Raw genomic sequence first — 21,088 nt, forward strand, 5'->3', positions numbered from 1 at the left:
ACTGGCAAAAGGGACAGTCAGAAACAAGTCTGAACAGGTGAAAGATTGAGAAGAGGTCTTTATTGTGCATATCCCTGGGCAGTAATTAGAGGCTATCCAATACTAGAAATGTGTTTTCCACAGAGGTTTCTACTAACATTTGGTCTTAGTTTTCCTGGCCATTTGTCCATCATGTTTAAGTACAGGGAGGTTTAAGATCATATAGAAAGCAGTAAAACTCAATATAAAATAATAATAATGTCTTCAGGAAAGAATTACATTAAGTTGTTGTAGCAACTAGTGCTCTGAAACTGATGTCACTGGAGACCAGACATATACTGAAACACGTATCTGATTTAACAATAATAAAATTGGGAAAAAGAGGGGGCATTCGAAGGGTTTAATCAGTGGATTTAAGTCTAAGATTTTCTGAGCAGACCCAATTCCGCCAAAGTCTACACTGATCAGGCCGTGAAGAACGCTTTTTTTCCCTGTGCTGTATTAGATTGTATAAGGTTTTATTAACTATGTCCCTCAACCTTTCAATTTAAAGAAACCAAGAGAAGGTACAGACTTCTAGTGCGGAATTTGTTTTCTGAGTCCTTTCTGTATATTTTTCTCTCTCTTTCTAGATAGTATGGTTTTAAGTGAATGACTTTGATAAGACTTTCATGTTTGTTTATACCATTGCACTATTCAGCAGCCGAATAGGTTTTGGATTTCTGCCCACTACATGATATTAAATAACCTCTGTTTCTTGCCCACCGCCTACATACTGCAATTGTTGTGTTTGTTTTAATTAATGATATTCCACTTGTCAAAGAGATAATGAGTGAAAAACGCATCTTGAAACCTTGGGGTTTTGTTTGAAAGAATACCCCTTCCTCTCTATATAGTAATATTACCTTAAATCATATTAAGGATATTGGCACAAAAAAAACCAAACCAAAACAAGAATAAGGCAGAATTCTGATGATCTTCTTGTCTTCTGTGTCAGCTAATTTGAGTAAGCAAGATTTCCGCGTCAAGGGTTATGAAAGTAGAATTGTTTCATATTAGTTGATGAGACTTAAATATTTTACTGTAATTATGTATAGAAGCATTACAAGCAATGTGCCATGGGTGACTCATAATGAGTGACAGTGGAAGAGTTGAAATAGAAGGTCAGATTGTGGTGACAGTACAGTGCAAGAACATTAGAGGGGCAGGTATCACTTCAGGAACAGAGGAAAGCTTTAGGGAGCTATCACTTCCCATTACTGGTACCTACCATGCCTGCTATGGTGGGGATGAAGAAAGACTGGAATGAGAGATGGTCTTGCCTTGCAAACTTTTTACTTTCACTGAAGTCCCACAGCATGCCCACTTACTTCATATTTCGTCTTCTCCTACTTTATGGTCCCTCGTTTCATCAAGCAGCGTTTGAACCATGGGCTGAGTACTACTCTTGATTCACGGCTTTTCTCCAGGAGTGCCTCGGGGTCGTTAATAAAATAATGGGTCTCTTAAAGATGGCAGTCCACTATTAAGTGGTTTAGGCCTTAGATATTGATCTATTCATGAATTTGGACTTTGCTATTGTGTCAAAAATGAGGTCATGGCACTTGCCTTCATCTATACGCGTTCTAAAACACCGTGGTTTCCATATTAGAACTGTTCTCCCTCTTTTAGAGGTTAAAAAATTCTTTTTTCTGGAGCAGTAGACAGGAAAAATATTACTGCAATTTATACATCAAAATGATTAGTTACTGGTGTTTGAATATGTTATGGAAAAATCAACAATGGGGTAAGGGGGATGGATAGCAGCTGGCTTTAACACAGGTGCCTCTGAATAACTTTATATGACATCAGCCTTGCTGAAGTATAATGGCATCAGCCTTGCTCTTGCCACCCATTTCTTGATCTTTTGGGGAAAATGCACTAAAGAAATCTTTAGTGAGTAGGTTCACACCCCAAAAGCTGCATCGCTTCAGTCTACATAGGAGTAAGAACCACAACTAGAATAAATATGTTTCTTTACCTAAGCTGCATTCTCAACCTGAAAACCATCTTGGGCAGGTTTATAGCCAAGTGTTCTATGACCCTGTTTGCATCCTTTGCATGAAAACATTCCCAACAGTACTTTGGTGCCAGGATGAGCCCAAAGGCACCTCAAAAGGGCTGAAGAGATAGCAAGGTGAGACATCTCTCCTAGCTCACAGAATTTGTCTGTGAAAAAGGAGCCAGACTTGCTGCCTGTGACGGTGTGTAATGCTACAATTTATTTCCTTACCTGAATCTGTTGACTTCCAACATTCACAGAAGTTCTTGAAAAGTCAGTTTTGGATGTTTTCTCTTCCTCTTCTCCCCCCTTCTCTACATCCCATGCTAGTGCTGAGCCTTGCTTCCCATTCTTACTTGTTCTTATAGTCTACCCATTGATTAATAATGTTAAGATTTGCAGAGTCAACCTTGTATATGTTTAAAAAAACCCTTTGCTTTTACAAGAGAAGTCCTGTAGATTCTGCACACCTCTTTTGAATGTTACATCTGTCACTCTCTCTCTAACAGCCTCAAGTAGAAACAGCCCCCATTTAACACAAAGCTGACACAAACTGTCCTATTTGCTCTTCCCTGCTTCCTCTGCAGCAGTAGTTAATACCGGACCTTCTTTCCAGAGCTCTTTTGACAGCAGTCCATGATACTGTTGCACAAAGACTTTTCCTCTGGTAAATCGTGAGCATTGGGTATACCAGAGAAGTGACTTTGAAAAGAAAGAGAGCTGGGTTAGCACACACACACAAAACCCAGCCACTTCAGCATCTTTAAACAGAATGTGGAAAATCAGAAGGAAAAAATATCCAGGTGACTTCTGGAAGGCTAATATGAAGAATGACAAGGGAAGTATACTTATTTCTGTTTCTGATTCTTTATGGTATGTACAAAAGCCCCCATAGTTCATTATAATTTGAATAACTGAACCAATATATAATACATCAGCTAACTGTAGAAAACAGTACACATCTGCAGCTCAAGAAATTACCCTACATATGCTGTCTTTTAAAACACATCAGGAAATCTCGCACCTGTTTTCTTTTCACTGACAAATGTTTCGCTGAATAGCTTACTGCTAGAGCGATCAGCACTGGTCCAGACCTCATTGGGAAAAGCATTAACCAAGCATCTGGGAACTGTATGCTCCATCATATGCTGTGAGGTAGCATCAGTCATTAATGTAATTTCATAGATTTTCCAGTTTGAAGGGAGTGACTTTGCAGGTTAACTCTTGCTACACGACAATTATATTTAGGAGCAAGTTGCTATTAGCCAGCAAAAATGTGAATAGAGGAAAATATACCATATAAATCAGCAGCTGCAAGTTTGTGGCAGGTTTCCATTATAGTCCTGTCTGATTCTTCTAGGATGGTTACTAACATTTAAACAAGGCACCTAGGTGCTTGGAAGCTATGGCATGAGAAACATAGTATTTGTGTGAATATTAAGTAAGGTGAAATAAGTCAGTTTGGCCCAGACACTGGTCATCATACGTCAAAAGCCAGTTTTTTGTCCTCTGCGAACTTTAACATCTTCATGAAACAAATGGCTCAAGCAACCAAACAATGGATCTTTTTCTTCTATAAAAAGGAAAGAGCAAATTATTTTGAGTTTTGCTCTTGAGCTTGGATTAGAAAAGGCTCTTTTGAGAGTGCACTTCTGTCTTCCAGTGTAGCTGTTACCTGAATTAAGGTAGCTTGCTCTGAAAATTGTGGTTTTGCCAGAGGACCCCACACACTGGCGTGTTGAATAGTCTGGAGCAGCCATTCCTGCATGAACTCTTAGGCTTTTGACTCAAAACAGCTGCATATCAGAATGAATTCCAGTTTATGTTCTTTTTATTTTAGGTAGTCTCTTCCTTTTCAGTTAGGCTATTTGTTTAAATGCCTTTGTGGCAGAATTGCCCAGTAGATAACTGTGCTGGTTTTGGCTGGGATAGAGTTAATTTTTTTCATAGAAGCTAGTATGAAGCTATGTTTTGGATTTGTGCTGAAAACAGTGTTGCTAATAGAGGGATGTTTTCATTACTGCTGAGCAGTGCTTACACACAGTCAAAGCCTTTTCTGCTTCTCACACCACCCCAGCAGCGAGTAGGCTGGGGGTGCACAAGAGGCTGGGAGGGGACACAGCCGGGACAGCTGACCCCAACTGACCAAAGGGATATCCCATACCATATGACGTCATGCTCAGCATATAAAGCTGGGGGAAGAAGAAGGAAGGGGGACGTTTGGAGTGATGGCATTTGTCTTCCCAAGTAACCGTTACGCGTGATGGAGCCCTGCTTTCCTGGAGGTGGTTGAACACCTGCCTGCCGATGGGAAGTAGTGAATGATTTCCTTATTTTGCTTTGCTTGCACGGACAGCTTTTGCTTTACCTATTAAACTGTCTTTATCTCAACCCATGAGTTTTCTCACTTTTACTCTTCCAATTCTCTCCCCCATCCCAGTGGGGGGGAGGGAGCGAGTGGCTGTGTGGCACTTAGTTGCCGGCTGGGGTTAAACCACGACAATAACTTACATGCTAAGTGGCACAAGCATGAATATTTCTTGTTACTCATCATCTCAAATAGGAAAAAGTCATCTTACTGCTTTTCCCTCATCTATATGTTTTTTCTGTACAAAATCATATATAAAATAAGTGTTGTAAAGTTCTTTTAGTTACATAAACAAGTAAGTAATACTGCTTTATCCTTTGGAAGTATCCAAGAGATGTTCCTTAATGCAAAGGGTCCTTTTGTCCTGCAAAGCGCTGCTGGAGGTGGCTGTCTCTCACCAACGCATTTTGTTGTGGAGGAGGGAGGCCTTTGGAAGCAAGTTATCGACATGGAAACAGCTACTGTCTGTATTATTTGTCAGTTTAAGGCACTTCTCTGTGCTTTAGTTAAAAAGGCTAAGCATGTGTTCATTTAGTAGTACTTCCAGACTTTTTGATGAGATGAATTTGAGATGGATGCTGGTAGTGACACCTGGATTCTCTTTCAGGGTTGAGCAAAGACAGAAAGTTTCCAGTCTGAAAAGCCTTGCTTTTTTAGAATGAAAAATGTTTATTTAATTCTCTGAGATGCATTTCAGTTTTCCTGAAAGTTTGTTCCTCGTGTTTTCCATGAGCCAAGTTGCAATACATACCAACTATTACCTGTTAAGGATTGACTCCATATTCCATCAAACCAATAATTGTTTCCACACTATCACTCCAAATAGAGCTCCTAGTCATAAGGGGGGGGGGGGGGGGCGTGTCTCCCTAAATAGCCTTTTTTATTCTTCTTAAAAGATTGCCACTATGAGAGCATGTTTTTCTATGATCAGTGTCACTGTTTGCAAACAATTGTGAACAGTGAGGAGCTACTATTGAGTGAACTGAGGTGTTCAGACAGGATGAATTTTGGTAAGTACTGGTATGAATTGTGTAAGCCTCTTACACAGCAAAGAGAAGAATGATATTTAGGGCCCAAATCATCTACTGCAGAAGAATTTTCAGGTAGAGATTAGGAAGGAAAAACCTTCACGAAGTCCTTTGTCGGGATCCCCTATACCAGTATGTCTGGCAGAGGAGTGAGCTGCTCCTCAGTAGTAAAAGCAAAGTGTTAGGTCAGAGCATGGGGGAGAATGGGTGTGCTGTCTGTCTCATCAGTGTCTTCCTCTCTGCATCTCTGCTTTTTGGCATCCACCTTCTGTTTTGCATCTTAAGCACTCACTAAGCACCCCATAAAAAGCCCCCTCAGACTCAGTAGGAGAGTGATCGTTGCATTACCCGGATAGGCAAGGCTCCCTGCCGTATAGATTTAGGACACACTTGTGTCAATTTAGGGAAGAGAATGAGGAGAACAACATTTTCTTTTCTTATTTTAAACGTCACTGTAAGGGAAAATAGCAGATTGTAGTTATATGAGGACATATATTTTTATTTCCCTTAAGATAGATGTGGGGGGGTGTGAGGGAGAGAGAAAGAGATGGCCAACACATATGCTAATTAAAGAATCCGGTCCTTCAGCATAGTGTGCGCCACTGTGAGCCAAGTGTTTCTGGAGGAAGGGGGACCGATGCAATTAAACATGTCATTTTTGAAGGACAGATTTATGTTATTGCATGTTAAATGTAGATTACATTCTTTCATATACAGTAGAAGAGATGCTTAACCTATAAACAAGTTGCAGGCAAGAAGATACTCATACAACAGTTTGAAGTTAAAAGAATCATTCATGCACATCCACTGTTCTAGGAATGTAAAATCTGAACTTCTTTGAGGTGGCTGAGAATAACTCAAATGAAAATAAAAATTAGCCACACTTCTACTTGAAGAAGCCATGTAAGAGATGATTTCAGCAAAGATGCTCATACAGCTCTTGAAGGGCATCTTCTAAACAGCTCAAGAGTAAAGTACTGCTCAGAGTTTTGTCAGTTTGTAGAGAAGGGAATGTTGCTTTCAGCAGCTGTTCTTATTCACACCAAGTAAGTCGTTACTCCATCACCAGTCTCGCCGAAATGGATAGAATTGCTTCCGAAGAGCTAGAGGTGGGTGGAAGATCAGTATTCGCCCCTCAGTGGAAAGTGTTATATATGGATGCCAGGAAATGTATTGAAATATTTACCTTGGAGAGAGGAAAACTTATATAAAAGTTTATGCTAATAAACATGTAATGAGCAACTGCGGAAATTAAATTGGTGAAAGTGTATAAAGATAAAATAAATAAAACTAAGAGCAGCTGCTATGTTAGGAGCTTAGATTTGTTGAAAGTATGGGTTTATGTTACTTGAGAAATATTATAAGCCTGCTAGATTAAGCAAGAGTCATGTGAGAGGGAAAATTGTGAACTTTTTAATTAAAGACTGTGTCAGGATGCATGGGCATAAAGGACCAAAATAAGGTCAGGCCTGCTATCGTGGTTCTGGCATTTCCTAAGCCTTGAATGCCTAACTTTGCAACCTTAATGTTTCCTTAAACTATTTTGTCTTTGTAGCTATTTATATAGTGACCCAAAGCACACGTGACATTTTACAGAAAATAGAGTAGAACTGTAGTTGTCAAGTGTTTGCAATCTAAATTTATACAAGTCACAGCAGGAGCTAGTAACAAACAGTAGGGGTAACTGTTAAAAACATACTGCTTAGTGCTTAGGTAGCTGTGGTAACCATAGTATGTTCCTAGAAGTAGGTAGGAGACAAGAATTTAGGCAGAAATACTACAATTATAATGAAGCTAGGAAGGCTGGGAATCTAGCTGTGGCTATACTGAATGCACATCTTTGTGTGCTTGGATTTGTTATGGTCGAGTCATAAAGGATGCGCACAAATTTGTGAAGATACCGGCCCAGGCTTCAACAACTTGAATCAGTTCCAAGTTTACTAACAAATTTCTTTTGATAAGGATAAGGGCATTTAAGGGCAGATTTTTCAAAGGCACTGAAACAAATAAAGATACAGTGAGGCACTTCCCAAAACCAAAAATCTCTACAGGCAAGTCGGGATGCCTCAGTTTCCCACTTGGACAGTAAATATACTATTAGTTGCTTGTCATGTTCTCACACTGTTTTTTTCATTGATAAGTTCTTCAGGGTTAGTCTCCCTTTTTGGTTTTTCAGTGACAAATACGAAGGATTCCTGATTTTGGTTTGGGCTCTAGGTGAAACTTGGTTGCAGTTCCTTCCACTCCTAAAACACTTTGCCATTACAGAAGATGACTTGCTGTCCTCGTTGTGAATTAGAGAACCTTTACTTTCTTGGCCTGTTTGAACTCTTGTGTATCTGCTTCCTCAAGGGGAGTATTTCTCATAAACTAAATGCCAAGTGGTGTGGTTTTACTTCCTTCACTGCATGACAGGCTTCCCTCTTGCCCCAAATTATTTGTCAGATATGTGAAAGTATGAATTCCTCGACTAGTGAATTGATTGTATAGAACATGATGGCTCTCATGACATTTGATTTGTTTCTTTGTTACTTTACATATGTCATGTGCCTTTGCTGTGCATACCATGCCTCTACAGTTTGTCATGCAGTGCAAGAGTACTTCTGCTTAATCTGATATGTGGTGGCAGGATTCAAATTAGAAAGAAAAATCAGAGAACTGTGTGATCAGTTGACATGGTGGCAATAGTGTGTGTATTGAAAAAACAGGCCCTTAGAAGACTGTATCACTATCATCCAGCCTAATATCCTAAAGTAGAAGAAGTTACAAGGTGAAATTGTAGCCCATTAAATCCATTGGGAATTTTGTGAGGATTTAAACTACAGTCTTTACCTTTAGGTAATTACAACTAAGAAGTAATCACATAGAGAGATTGGGAAGTGGAGAATCTTGACAGCTACATGCATTTTTAGATTGCTAAAGATGTATTTTTTTGTGGACATATATGTGTCCATTAGCAGAACAAATTGAAAGGCCTGAAAAATAGCTCTGATTTGCAGTCCATTATGTTCAAATTGGAAATGCCGTATCAAGAAGTTACCATTGAGAAAACATTGGAAAGTATGTAAACTTCATAACAAAAAACATTTGTGAGAGATGTAACTGATGTAGTAATAGCTTTTAAAAAAAAAAAAGGAAAGAGGAAAATACCCTTTGTGTAAAACTCAGAAGGAGGGCCTGTATTCTGTGCCACTTGAAACAGTTGTATCCTAGCAATTCTAGGTAATAATAATAAACATAACAAAAGTTAAGATGTAGTAGTTAAATGAGCAGAAAAATGAAGAGTCCATAATTTATATTGTATTGTGTCAGGTAATCAGATTAAAATAAACTAATGTTTGCACTTATTTGTATTTGGGAGAAAATGAAGTGTAGCTGTTTGAGTGGTGCTACATACATTCCATCCTGGAATGAAAATCACATTGTTTTGACTGCGTTATTTCTGTATCCATGCAAACCATCCTCATCACTCTATAGTTCTTACCTCCTTAACGCAACCGGGGTTGTGTCATTTGAAATTAGTGGGTATAAGGCCCCTTGGAGAGATAAAGAGGAGCAGCTATTTGAAGAAACGAAATGCAGCAGTCAGATGTAAGAAGAAAGGGCATTTTCCTGGTAAATGTTTTCCTAAATGGGAATTTTTCAGTGTGGTGTTTTGCTCGTGTATTTGGCAGTCACTTGGAATCAAGTGCAGACTTGTGCTACATTGTGGGCTTGGCAATGACAATTTGTGTGTGTGTGGTGCTTTAGTTATATTAGCCCTGGAGGCAGAGTTAACACTTGCAGTGGGACAAGAGTATTTGCAGTCATCAGAGAACTTTGCAGTCAGCTTCAATAACATCACTCCATTTTTTTCACTTTTTTTTAACATTTTTTTTGGCAGCAAAGCTCTTAGTAGAACCATCTGTCTTTCTATTAGTGTTTTTGAGTCCTGTTTTGAAGCTTCTTTGCTTGGCAAAGTCACTTTCATCCTTGGAAACCATTTTAAAAAAAAGTTCTGTGGCTTTTTGCCGAAGAAGAGTACTATGCAAAAATTCCACACGGCTGTTCATTTTTGTTCTAAAAGAATACAGTTACTTTGTCTTTGTCTTAAAAAAAAACCCAAACCCCCAAACAAAACAAACAAAAAATAAACACATGAAGAAAAGGCAGACATTGGGCAGTTCTAGGGTGAGTGAGTGGGGATAGAGAAGAAATCACATTTTATATGTTTTTTTTCTCCAGCAACCCAGTTAAAAGTATGTATGTTTTCTAGTTAATAGGATCAGAGTAGAAAGGAGAATACTGAAGTAACAAAAAATGAATTGAGTTACTTCAGTGAGTGGAGCTACATCTACTCTAGCTTCAGTCCCAACCTTGATCTCCCAGTGCAAGAATTTCTGTCAACAGCGCTCCTGAACTCCATCCTTGCAAGTTGTTTCAGATTATAAAGATGCAGTCAGCACACACACAGGTGTTGACAGGTCCTGGCATAAATGAGGAGGTTACCTTCCCAAATTTCATATCAGTCTTCTGCCTTGTAACACTGTTGGGTGAACTGAGACATCTCCTGGATCTTCAGGAAATTAAATTAAAATAAAATTAAGTCAAGATGCTGTAGTCTGAACCCAAGGAGCTGGCACAGGTTCTCTTTTGCCAGTTCTGCTATGCAGGCAGTAATGAAGGGAGTAAGACCTTCTTACACCTCTGGCCAAAAAAGGTTGTCTGTCAACACCCTAATTCTCCTTGTTCTTAAGGCTACAGACCACAAACTAAATTCTAGTCTTTGGTAATGTATCTGTACCTCCAATGCCTTAGCTTTACAGTGCTATTAAAAATCCAGATTACCTCTCTTAAAGAATGAGTCAGTCTCCGTTTACTGACTGATCTGGTCAGTATGGTGGGTTTTTTAAATTAAAACCAGCCGTTCAACATTTTAATCTAGCAAACTTTTTCTTTCTCATCTGTGTGAAATACAAAGATGATGTCCATTTCTAGCAATTAAAAACTCTGTCAGAACTGGGTAAAAGCAATAGTATTAGACCTTGTGCCATGGCCAGCTTCCAGTTTTGATGACTAATTTCTGCATGTCTTAAGTCCCCTGCAGTATCCACTTACAATATAATATTTTCCATTTCCCGACTTGCATGGTTGGGTACAGTTGCTGTGCGAAGTTGAACGGCTAACGCTTCAGACATAGCTGTGTTTTATTTGTGAATAAAGTATCTCAGCCTTTCTTCTTACCATCTCAGAGACTTTATCTTTTCATGTGTACAAATGAGTGCATGCATATGGGCAGAAAAATAGTACTGACTGTGCTATATGCTACTTATGCACATATTTGTACTTCTGTGTGTGTGTATATCTTTGTGTTTGGGCTCAGTCAGGGTGAAACCTACTGTCTAAGACAGAGATGCTGCTACACAGTGCAATGAAAGAGAAAAACCCACCCTGCAGTGAAAGAGAAGTGAGGCATTATGGACTGGGGGGGGGGGGGGGGGAATCATTAATTGGGATATAGGTGTGCGTTAGTGGAATCTTCCAATTTATTTTGGATTAATCTAATTCATATGAAGTGCTTTGGTAATTAAAATGAGGGTGAATAGTTGATGCTACTGGAACACCCCATTACAGAGGAGCATATTCAAACCTGACCTCTCAGATTAGAAGTAAGAGAAACCATGTAAGCAGACATTTTCCCCCAAAAAAATTCCATGTTTGATTTTCCCTCTCCTGTTCAGCAGGTCCAGGGTCAGCTGCCTCCATTAATGATTCCCGTATTCCCTCCAGACCAACGAACCCTAGCAGCAGCTGCACAGCAAGGATTCCTTCTTCCTCCTGGTTTCAGCTACAAAGCGGGATGCAGTAAGTCCTGTAGATTTTTTTAGCTGGAAGTGGGTATAGGGCACAATTTCATGCCGATCTGTATAAAAGTATCACCTCTCTCGCCAGATGGACAAAGCCATTAACTTGCATAGATGAGTGTAAAATAGAGAATTAGTTGGTATCATATGAGAGAAGAGTGTCAGAGATGAAGTATGTATTTCAACGTAACAGCAAAGCATTTCACACAACAAGTAGCTTTGTGCACCTTCTTTCTGACAGATCTTTTTGACAAGTGAACATGCTCATGACCACACATACATACACACATCTGAAGAGAAGCTATTTGAAACTTCCCAATAAATTTCAACACTGTTGTAAGAAAATATGTTTTTCTCCTGAAGCAGCCTGCTTACTATTTGTGAACTGAGGGCCTATTCTAGTCTCTTTCTTCACACAGAACTCACATTAATCTCAACGGGGGTTCTGCACAGAGATCAAAGATAGCATATGCCTTTCAGTTTGATGGACTAACACAAACTATGAGTATATTTATGAGAGCCTAACACTAAAAAATATAGCATCTACATTTTTAATCTTTGAAAGATTTGTATTGTTCTCTATACTCCCCAGATTTTTTTGAAAATTTTATTTAAGCCTTCTGTAGGATTTCATGTTCCTGTCAATAGGATGATAATAAAGACAAGTTAAAGAATAATTGAGGAACTCCATTTCCATGAATAGACTTAGCTAGAGCATGAACTTCATAGACTTGTTTCCAAGCACTTGTGCTTGTATAACTCTTCTGACATCAGTTTCCTGCTGAGTTACCTAGGACTTGCTTGTTCTACTGTTTTCTGTCTCTAGCATGGGTGTTTAGCTTTATTATATCCATGCCAGTGTATCCATCGGTATCATTGACTAACTCATGAATGCATCAGTTGTTTTGAGTTACTCAGGACTTGCCACTGCAGCAGTTTCCTAAAACTAGAACACTAAAAGATTCCTTTAGTTAAACTGGCTTAGCCCACAATTTCAGATTTCTTTCAGTTTCTGTAACATTGTAGATACAGCACTTGAATGTGAACTTGAGTTTCTTTGGCCACTAATCCCTTTCCCTAATATTTTACAGGCTGGGACCACTACTGAAAATTACTGTTCGAAACGGTCCCTCAGCATCTGCAATGCCAAAGCATAGGCTCATTCAGTTCTTCCACTGATTTCACACTCAGTCTCTCTCAAATGGGAGAAGTAGTGATTCACATTACAGAAAGTTTAACTGAAAGCCACACTGAATATGAATGCTATCATAACTGGAAAAGGTCAGGAAAGCACCCTGTTAGAGATATTTGGCAGATTAAAATAGTTGCATGTTAATGAAGTCTGCTTTGGATAGAAAGAGTTGAGGTTGGTTTTTTTCCTTCTTTTTACTGTATGTACGTTAACTGTAAGACAGTCCTGTAGTTCCTCACATCCATGAAGTACATATGACATCTCATGTTTGTGTAACCTTGAAAATAAAAAAGAAAAAAGAGCAAAGTTGCTGCTGCTCCTGGCAGTAAGGCTTGGAATTAACAGCATGCCAAGGTCTAGGACTGAGCAGAAGCCAGTGGAAAAAGACAGCTCTGTGTTTGGTGATTCCCTGGCATGTTTGACTGAATTTGACTGAGAAGCTGAGGAAAAGTGATAAGTAGTCCAAAGGATTTTTTCTTTTTACTCACAGTTTAGTGTAAATGAAAAAGCATATACGGATTTAGCTACACCTAGAAAGCCTGTAGCAATGAAAAACGTAGCTGCCTTACAACTATAACATGTTCACATCAAGTAATGTTTTTGACAGGCCATTAAAATATATTTCTCCCACTTCCCTGCTTGCCCTTCTGTGTATCAGTCCTCTTGGCAAAGATGTGGTAGATTGTAAACCAGAGAGCTTCAGATAAAATTTTCTAAAGCACCTGAGTGATGTAAGAGACTAAATCTTCATTTGAAGAGTGACAAAGGCACTAGGATCTAAGTCTCAGGGGTATTTAGCAAATGTTTCTACTGTAAACTTCAGTACAGCCACCTTTGCTAGTTTGAACTGAGCTAAAATGGGTACCAGTATAGCACTGCAACAGAGAACGTACAGCAGATTAATTTGCTCGGCTTCTCAGCACGTTAAATGCTTAACTTTCACTGAGTTTGCTTTTGGATACAAGGCCTTCCTATGAACTTCTGAAGATCTCACTACCAGCATCTTTACCTGACTGCCATTGTATGTTTTAAATTTGGCTTGTGTACCTTATGAAGATGGAACCTCACTTCTACGTCTTCCTGGTCCTTTTGGAAAACCTGCCCTTTTTTCTGGACTGATAGATTTTTGGAATTATTTTGTATGGCTGATTGACAGGAATTCTCTAGTGATGATTCTGTTATTTACTAGCATTAACAACCTGCACATAGTTCCAGTCACAAATAACAAAGAACTATGAAAATTCTCACGTACTGTTTCTCAATAAAAGGGAGATTTGAAAATTTGGCAGAGCAGGAAGAGGGAATAATTGTGACAACCAATATTTTCATAACTAACTAATGATGCTGAGTACGTTTGATTATGGATATCCAGTTGGGGACACCTTCAAAGGGACGCTTATACTGTTAAGTGCCCTGCCCCTTTGAAAATTCAGATCTCCAAAAGATTATCTGAAATTCAGCAGCATGTCATCTAAGGCACTGCAGATCTCTAGTCAGTTGTGCTGTTGGTCACACCTCATGGCTGGGTTACTTGCCACCTTCTGTCTGCAGGCCAAGTAGCTGAAGAGATAACTGCCTCCAGTTGCTCATCACTGTGCCTCTGTCTTCTGACATACTGGCCAAACTTCTTGGTTAAGCACTCCCTAACTTGCTTCTGTCCAGGCTGGGATAGCAAGGACTTTCTGTTAAAATTGCTTAAGCTGAGCTGGCTCATTTTAATGGAAACATGTTGGGAAGTGATTAAACAGGCAGCTTGGTCACAGTGGTAACCTTTGGCAGGGGGCTGTGATTGGAGATAGTGGCCTCTTCAGCCAGCACAGCTGCAGCTGGAAGAGAATGTGTGATCGAGCTTCGAGGTCAGTGAAAGAAAAAAAAATGATGAATACCTAGTTATACTGCTATTTTTCTTTCATTCAGCTTAGATAATGAAACCAAACTAACTTATTCAATTCTTTCTAATTCACCTGTCAATGTTAGAGCAACAGAGGGTCAAATGTATGTCTCCCAGTGGTTTCAGAGAGTGTATGTGGTAGGATTCCTCAGCCAGTGCTTCCCAATGGACTAATGACTTACCCCGAGAGAGACTGTGGAAAGGAAGAGTACCAGTTTCTCTACGCATACTTCCTTTTCTGAGGATTTGACTGAAGATAACACAAAAATAGTCATAACAGTTTATAGCAGGGGTCCATTTAGATTCTGCTTGTGGCAGATACCTAAAGAAGAGTATAAGAACAGGACAAGAGTATACCGATACTTTATCCCTCTGTACTTTGCCAGGTTCCAGTGGCTGGGGACTCAGGGACCTTCTGACCCAGCGGTGTCATCGCTGTGTGAGAGCTATTCTGTCTGTTACTAAAAACAAAGAGGTTTCTCTGCTTGGGTTCTTACCTGATTGGAAACATTCTAGAAGGCTGAGATGCTCAAAAAATACAACAATATCAATCTCTAATATGTGCAGAGCAAATTATTCACTTATACTTCTCCAAGTATTTTGCAAAATTGGGTAAATACAGGGAGGAGAGGGGTAAATATTTTCTCCGTGGTTACATGGCAAGTCATGGTCTTTGGCTTGCAGTTCAAGGTAGTAAATTTCCTTTTCTTTCTCTTTCTCCATAGCAGATCATGCTTGGGAGTGGCTTGGTTTTTCATTTTGTTTTGTTTTTTAAACAGATGGTTTGCATTACATAAGGGACAATTTACACAAGTTGACACTTCCCCTTTTTTCTCTATGGCATATTGTGTGGTGGTAAAGTTGGCAGAGAAGAAGGGAGGAACTTCTATTAGGATTACATTTCTATTTGAGAAAAAGATTCATAGTCTATGGTTCCAGCTGATTTTTAACTTCCATACCTAGATGCATGGTGTGTAAAATATTTAATATTATTATTTACAACCAAAGCATTTTTTTCACATGAGAAAAATAAGTTGGCAGTATGTGATGCACTATATTGTCCACGATTAGCAAGAAAAATACTGGTTACCTACTTATTTGCTACAAACGTGGTTAACTATTCACTGTGTGCTGTTTGGAATTTAAGAATTTTGATTGTTTATGCAAACCTCTTTATATGTATTTTATTATATACATACTATGTAATATTTATATAGATGTATAATGCAAATCTCGTTATAAAGAGTTGATGTTTCAAAGTGGGGTGTTAACTAAGTGACCTGTGGCATGAGCAGATGTTAGGAGTTAACCCCAGTACCTCTATTAATTGGTTTTAGCAGCAGGTGAGCTCCTTCCATTTCGGCTGATGTTGAAACCAAACAGAGCCCGATTACCGCATTTCCCAAACTGTGGCAAAGCTTCTCCCACATTTAGGCTATGCAGATTGGCTCAGGTCATTTAACCCTTCTCCTTTTATTGTCTGCCAGCATTCCTTAGCCCTGTGGTTTGTTACTACTGCCATTACTACTTCAGCTTCACTTGTGATACTTGCTAGATAATATACATGACTCCCAGCATTTTAGCAATGGCGAGTGAAATGTCAGCTCTGCTGAGGTCTGAGGAGCTGTTGCTGTTGACTTCGCTGAAGTCAGATTTCACACCAGATGATACAGATCTGCTAGGGCCACTCTTAGAAATAATTAGAATTTATTTAGAGCTAATTAATATTTGTGGAGTGCTTTGAAAGTATAAAAACAGTGTAAGTGATAGAAGTTTTGTATTGTGCCCTTTGAAAACTGCATAGTTCCACCTCAGAGGAGGCTGCTCTTTAGTTGTAGGTAGTGTGATCCTTTTATTCATGCACATATGTGTAGGTTTGTATGTGGAATATTAAGGCATGATTGTGTCTCCTGTATAAGAGATAATGAAGGGAATGAAATAAAGATTTGGGAAAGCAAAAGGGGCTGCTTCTGGGGAGCTATTTACAGAAAAGGCAGGAGTTAGGTTGATAACAGTGGTAGATTGGGTATTCTTCAACAAGTGTAAGGAGCAGAATGCACCAGGACAGAAGCTTCCCTGCGCTTCCTATGTGGTTCTACATTTGCAGCACTGCTTACAATTAAAGACACAGAATAGCCCAAACTTTGTAAAGAAGATGGGCTCTCCCCAGTTAATGGTGCTAAGTAAGACTGATTTTGGAAACTGCACTCCATCGCTTTTTTAAGCATTTGATGATTGTGATACAAAGGAAGGAAAACGTTGACTAGCCACTTACGGCAGTGTGGTATGTTGTATCGGTCCTGAGGTTTTTCAATATGATTGAAGCTGCTGAATTTCAGATAGTTTCTTCTCTGGAGGATGAAGAACAACGTACTTCATTTTCTGAACTGAGGTGTGCAAGAAATTGAATTATATGGTGATTTTTAGGATTTTTCTTCTCTCAGGAAACAGTAATTACTAAGTCTGTATTTCTTGAAGTGGGATATACCCCAAATGTATTTTCCAGGTTATTCGCAAATTCACAGGAAAGCTTCTAGGTAGCCTTCTATTTGCTGATACCTATGCTATTTTTATGGAAATATGCCAAATTTTGGAAACAAGAATTGTTTTTCTTTGCCCATTCCTCCTCTCCCCTGTGGATAATTTGTTGTAACAAATCGTATTGTGTTCCCAGTCGGATGTCATCAACATGAGGTTTTCCGAAAGCGCTTTAATCACTATTTCAACCATATCCAATTAGGGGGGAAAAATGCGAATGTACAATAGGTACATTGTATGTGTCTTACATATCAGCTCGTGGCTGCTGGAAGTGTTCTAAATAAAATAATGCACACAAAGTTATTGATGAAATATCTAATTACCTTTTAAAATTGGCAAAAATGTGTGAGATGAACAAGCCAAGCCTAATAAAATTAAAATATGCTGAATTTACTGTTCATCTATATTCTGAACAATAATCCCGATGTCCAAGAAAAATGAAACTCTCAGTTAATTGGTTCCTCATACAGTACAATAAAATTAATGTTTAGGAGTTAAATACCATAAACTTCCTCAGGGAAATCTGCTGATATATCTCTGTTTTTTAGTCGGTCACATGTTTCATTGTTTAATGGACTATCAGGTGGACTGTCTTATAATTTTTCTTGTGCTCACTGTCCATGTGTCTGGCTTCTAAAGAGACTGAGTGCTAATTTCTGATTTAACTGTGTCAGCTGTATCAGCTGACATACAGGTCATTGACAATCACCAAATCACAAGAAAAAAATATTGACATTGCTATGCTTTTATCAGAATGACAAAAATAGGAACCATGTGTTGTGAGGACCACATACTGTAGCTTCTTTATAAAGATGCTAGTCATCTTTCAGAGCTACTGTTTATGCCTTGGAAAAGAATGAGCATATGACTAAACCCTGATGTTCCCCCCAGGATAAGAAAAGAGTAATAGCCTTGTGGATAGAAAGAGCAAGAAGGAGGAATTTTTGGTAACAACTTTGCCTTTTAGCATACATAAGAATGTGTCACTTCTGTAATGCTGCAAATGCAACGGAAGGCATCAAGACTGCAAAAAATAACGACACAACTAAAGACTGTTTCTGACAGAAAGAATCCCATAGCCCCTGATCTATGTGTGGCTTCTCACAGTAATGCTAATAAAAACAAAATAAACAAGCAAAATAACGGGGTCCTGTGAAAACAGGCTGATAGTTTCAGTTCAGTTTCTAGGCCATAAAAGATGTCTGGTGTTACGGCGCTATTATCCATAGTTGGGCAACCAATAAAAGTCCCGATTTTTACATTCATGACCGTGTACAAACCTCTGTGGAAATACATTGGCTTTCCTTGGTACTCAGAGCTTTTGAATAACTGTTGTTTATTCAACAGGTATATTAAAAAAAAAAAAAAAAGGGCACTCTGGAAATCATAGGGTTATTCTGGTTGGAAGGGATTTCAGGAGGTCTGTAGTCCAACCTCTTCCTCCAAGCAGAGTCATCTAGGAGATAAGACCAGGTTACTCAGGGCTTTATTCAGTCAGGGCTTGAAAACCTCCAAGGACAGAGACTGCACAACCCTGTCTTGACAGCCTGTTTCAATGTCTGGCTGTCCTCATGGAGAAAATCTGATGTTCTCTTGATTGACTTTATGTCCATTGGCTCTTGTCCTCCAAGCAAACACTGCTGTGAGGAGCCTGGCCCTGTCTTGCTGATCCCCTCCTCATAAGAATTGGAAGGCTGCTTTTAGGTCCCTCTGAAGCCATCCGTTCTGCAGACTGAATTGTTTCTCTAAAATACAAAATAGGCTAATCCCTTGTAAGCAGCACTTGGTCAATGCTGTCCAGACTATCCTCAAAAAAAATCAGGGAACCAGTTTGGATTCCTTTTTGGAAGCCACCAGTTGTGTCTTCCTCATACTCTTTTTCTTATATATCTAAATCCCTGATGCCTAGAGCCAGAAGTCAGGGAACGCTGCTCATGTCTTTCACAGCCTCCCGTTACTCTTACTACATGTCCACCATCACACCAAAAAACCAAAAGGAAAACGGTGACGAGGATGAGAATGAATGAGTGGTGAGAAGAGATGCAGTGGCTTACCCGTCAGCTAGCCATCAGCTGTGATTATTCATTATAAATATACTTAAGTGATAAATTGAGTGTAAAATTATTGTGGCTTGTTCTAGAGCTTGTCAAAAATGGGGGGAGGATAATGTAGAATTCCTTTTCATTCAACAGAATCTACTATAAGGAAATGTTTATTCTGGTATTTTTCATGGAATTTAGCATTCTGGTTTTGGAAATTATAATTTAAGAATTTGGTTTTGTTTCCTAATCTTTATGTTCTTTACACTGTTTTCTTTTTTTCTTCTCCTTCCATGACCTCCAACTTTTTTCACTTGCTCTCCCTGAAAGACAGGTAGGAGGGAAACAATAAGTTTTTAAAAAATCATAGGAAATAAACCCCCTACTTCTCCTCTTCCAGTATCATTTTTTTTTTAAAGAAGAAAATTTCAGGGAAAAAATCAGAGAGTTCTATTGTTTCATATAATCAGGTTCGACTTAAAAATCCTGTCAAAACATGATAATTCAACATTAGCATATAACTTGATTTATATAGCAAGTAAGACAATTGTGCCTGCTCTGAAGAGCTTGCAGCCTGTCAGGAGACAAGACAAGACACTAGGGGGGATTGCACCATGAAGGAGAATAAATAGGATGACTGACAGAAAAAGGAATACAAAAAACATCTTATGAGTTTAGGTGAATGGTGCAACACACATAATGTTAGCTCCTATGCTTTCTTTTCTCGTTTAAAAAAAAGTCTCAATGTTTTTTAACTTACTAAACTCCTTTGATAAAATATTGCAAAACATATCAATGGTTTAAGAGCCACTGTTGCATTTCCACAAGTATACAGTCATTTAAAAACCATGAGCTTGGTAGCTCGTCAGTTGAAAATTAAGCTCCTGAACACAGAGGGTGGTTGTTTTGCGTTCGGGGACAGGACGTCCACTTGGCTCTGTACCACAACTTACTTTCGCAGAAAAGTGTTTTCAGTGGAGGATGATAGAGAAAGTTCATAGAAAGAGTGGTTTAAAAGTGCATGTACTTCATGAAAAATCCTCTTGTAAGCAAGATCTTGGAAGATTATTTTGGGCAAGGATGAAGGTGTGATTTGAAATTGAAAGAAGTTGCAGTGCATAAATTATCAGGAAAGAGGTTCTGGGTATGTTTGTGGAAGACGGACCAAAAGAAGGATCGAGAAGTAAAGAATTGGCACAGAACTGAGGGTTCAGCCTTGCCTTCTTTCTTCCCTGAGCCACTGGCGTTTTCCTTTGCTCAGAGTGTGCACCAACACCTCTAATATACCGCATCAGCTCCTCCAGGCTGACATAGCCCATTCACTTAAGTGCTTTATCACCAGTACATACGTTCTTCTGTGCTCTTCTCATGGAGTCAGTCTTGAATAATTCTGTTCTTCAAAGTGATGTCACCGAGTAGCTGGGAAATAGCTATATATTAGAGAAGAATATGTCAGCTAATTAAGTAATTTTTACCTTGTTCTTACAATAAAAATCCCAGCCTTTGACTTGCTCCAGATTTTACCATATAGTGTACTAAAGAAAAGCAACAACAACAAAACAACAAAACTTCTCTCTGATGCTTTGTTTATATGAAAAGTCCACTCATAATGAGAAACAGTTTGGAACATGAAAGGAATACACAAAATTTATCTTTTGGTAGCTGAAAGACGCAGGGAGGTACACTCCTGCCTGCTTGCATTAGTAGATTAATAGTGAATTTTGTGAATTGAAATGTACTGTAGCTGTTTGAGAATTTATTGGTGTTTTCAGTGATGCAAACTTGTGAATGGCTTGGGAAATATCTATTTCTAATAACTTTATACCTTGCCTCACATTCCTGAAACATTCCCAGAGCTTGGGAAAAAAATGTAGTGTCTTTTACATCTAAAAATAAGATATTTACTGAAAAAGTAATGAAATGTAAGAAGTAAGGCATGCATTTCCCAGACTTCAGAATTAACTAAAACTGCAAAACCTTCAGTCTGATATGGGAATAAGTTTAAGGACAGTAGAAAGGAGGTATCATGTTCTAGAGTAACAGCAAAGAGTGAGCAGGTCCATATTTATCAGAGGAGACTTGAAGCCTTTGTTAATGTTTTGAGGGGTGGCAGCTGCTCCTGCACTGTGTGATGTGAGTGTATAAGTGCTTGGCCTCCTCATTGGTACA

The 21,088-nt window shown here is 38.9% G+C and overlaps 1 protein-coding gene across 22 annotated transcripts in view; it reads left to right on the forward strand.

Moving 5' to 3' along the window:
• The window catches only part of SOX5 (SRY-box transcription factor 5), a 645,708-nt gene that overhangs the window by 535,667 nt on the left and 88,953 nt on the right, over positions 1–21,088 (forward strand). For 18 of the 22 annotated variants that reach the window (XM_087765890.1, XM_087765888.1, XM_087765887.1 and 15 more), the window contains one exon: positions 11,137–11,260. In XM_087765890.1, coding sequence (XP_087622016.1) covers positions 11,137–11,260 — 124 coding nt within the window. The remainder of the gene's footprint in view (positions 1–11,136; positions 11,261–21,088) is intronic. The other 4 variants (XM_087765899.1, XM_087765878.1, XM_087765881.1 and 1 more) reach the window with 1 other exon arrangement.

The sequence above is a fragment of the Nipponia nippon genome, unplaced genomic scaffold (genome assembly GCF_047370975.1).
Source record: "Nipponia nippon isolate SJK-2023a ecotype South Korea unplaced genomic scaffold, ASM4737097v1 scaffold_3, whole genome shotgun sequence".
Taxonomy (NCBI): Eukaryota; Metazoa; Chordata; class Aves; order Pelecaniformes; family Threskiornithidae; genus Nipponia; species Nipponia nippon.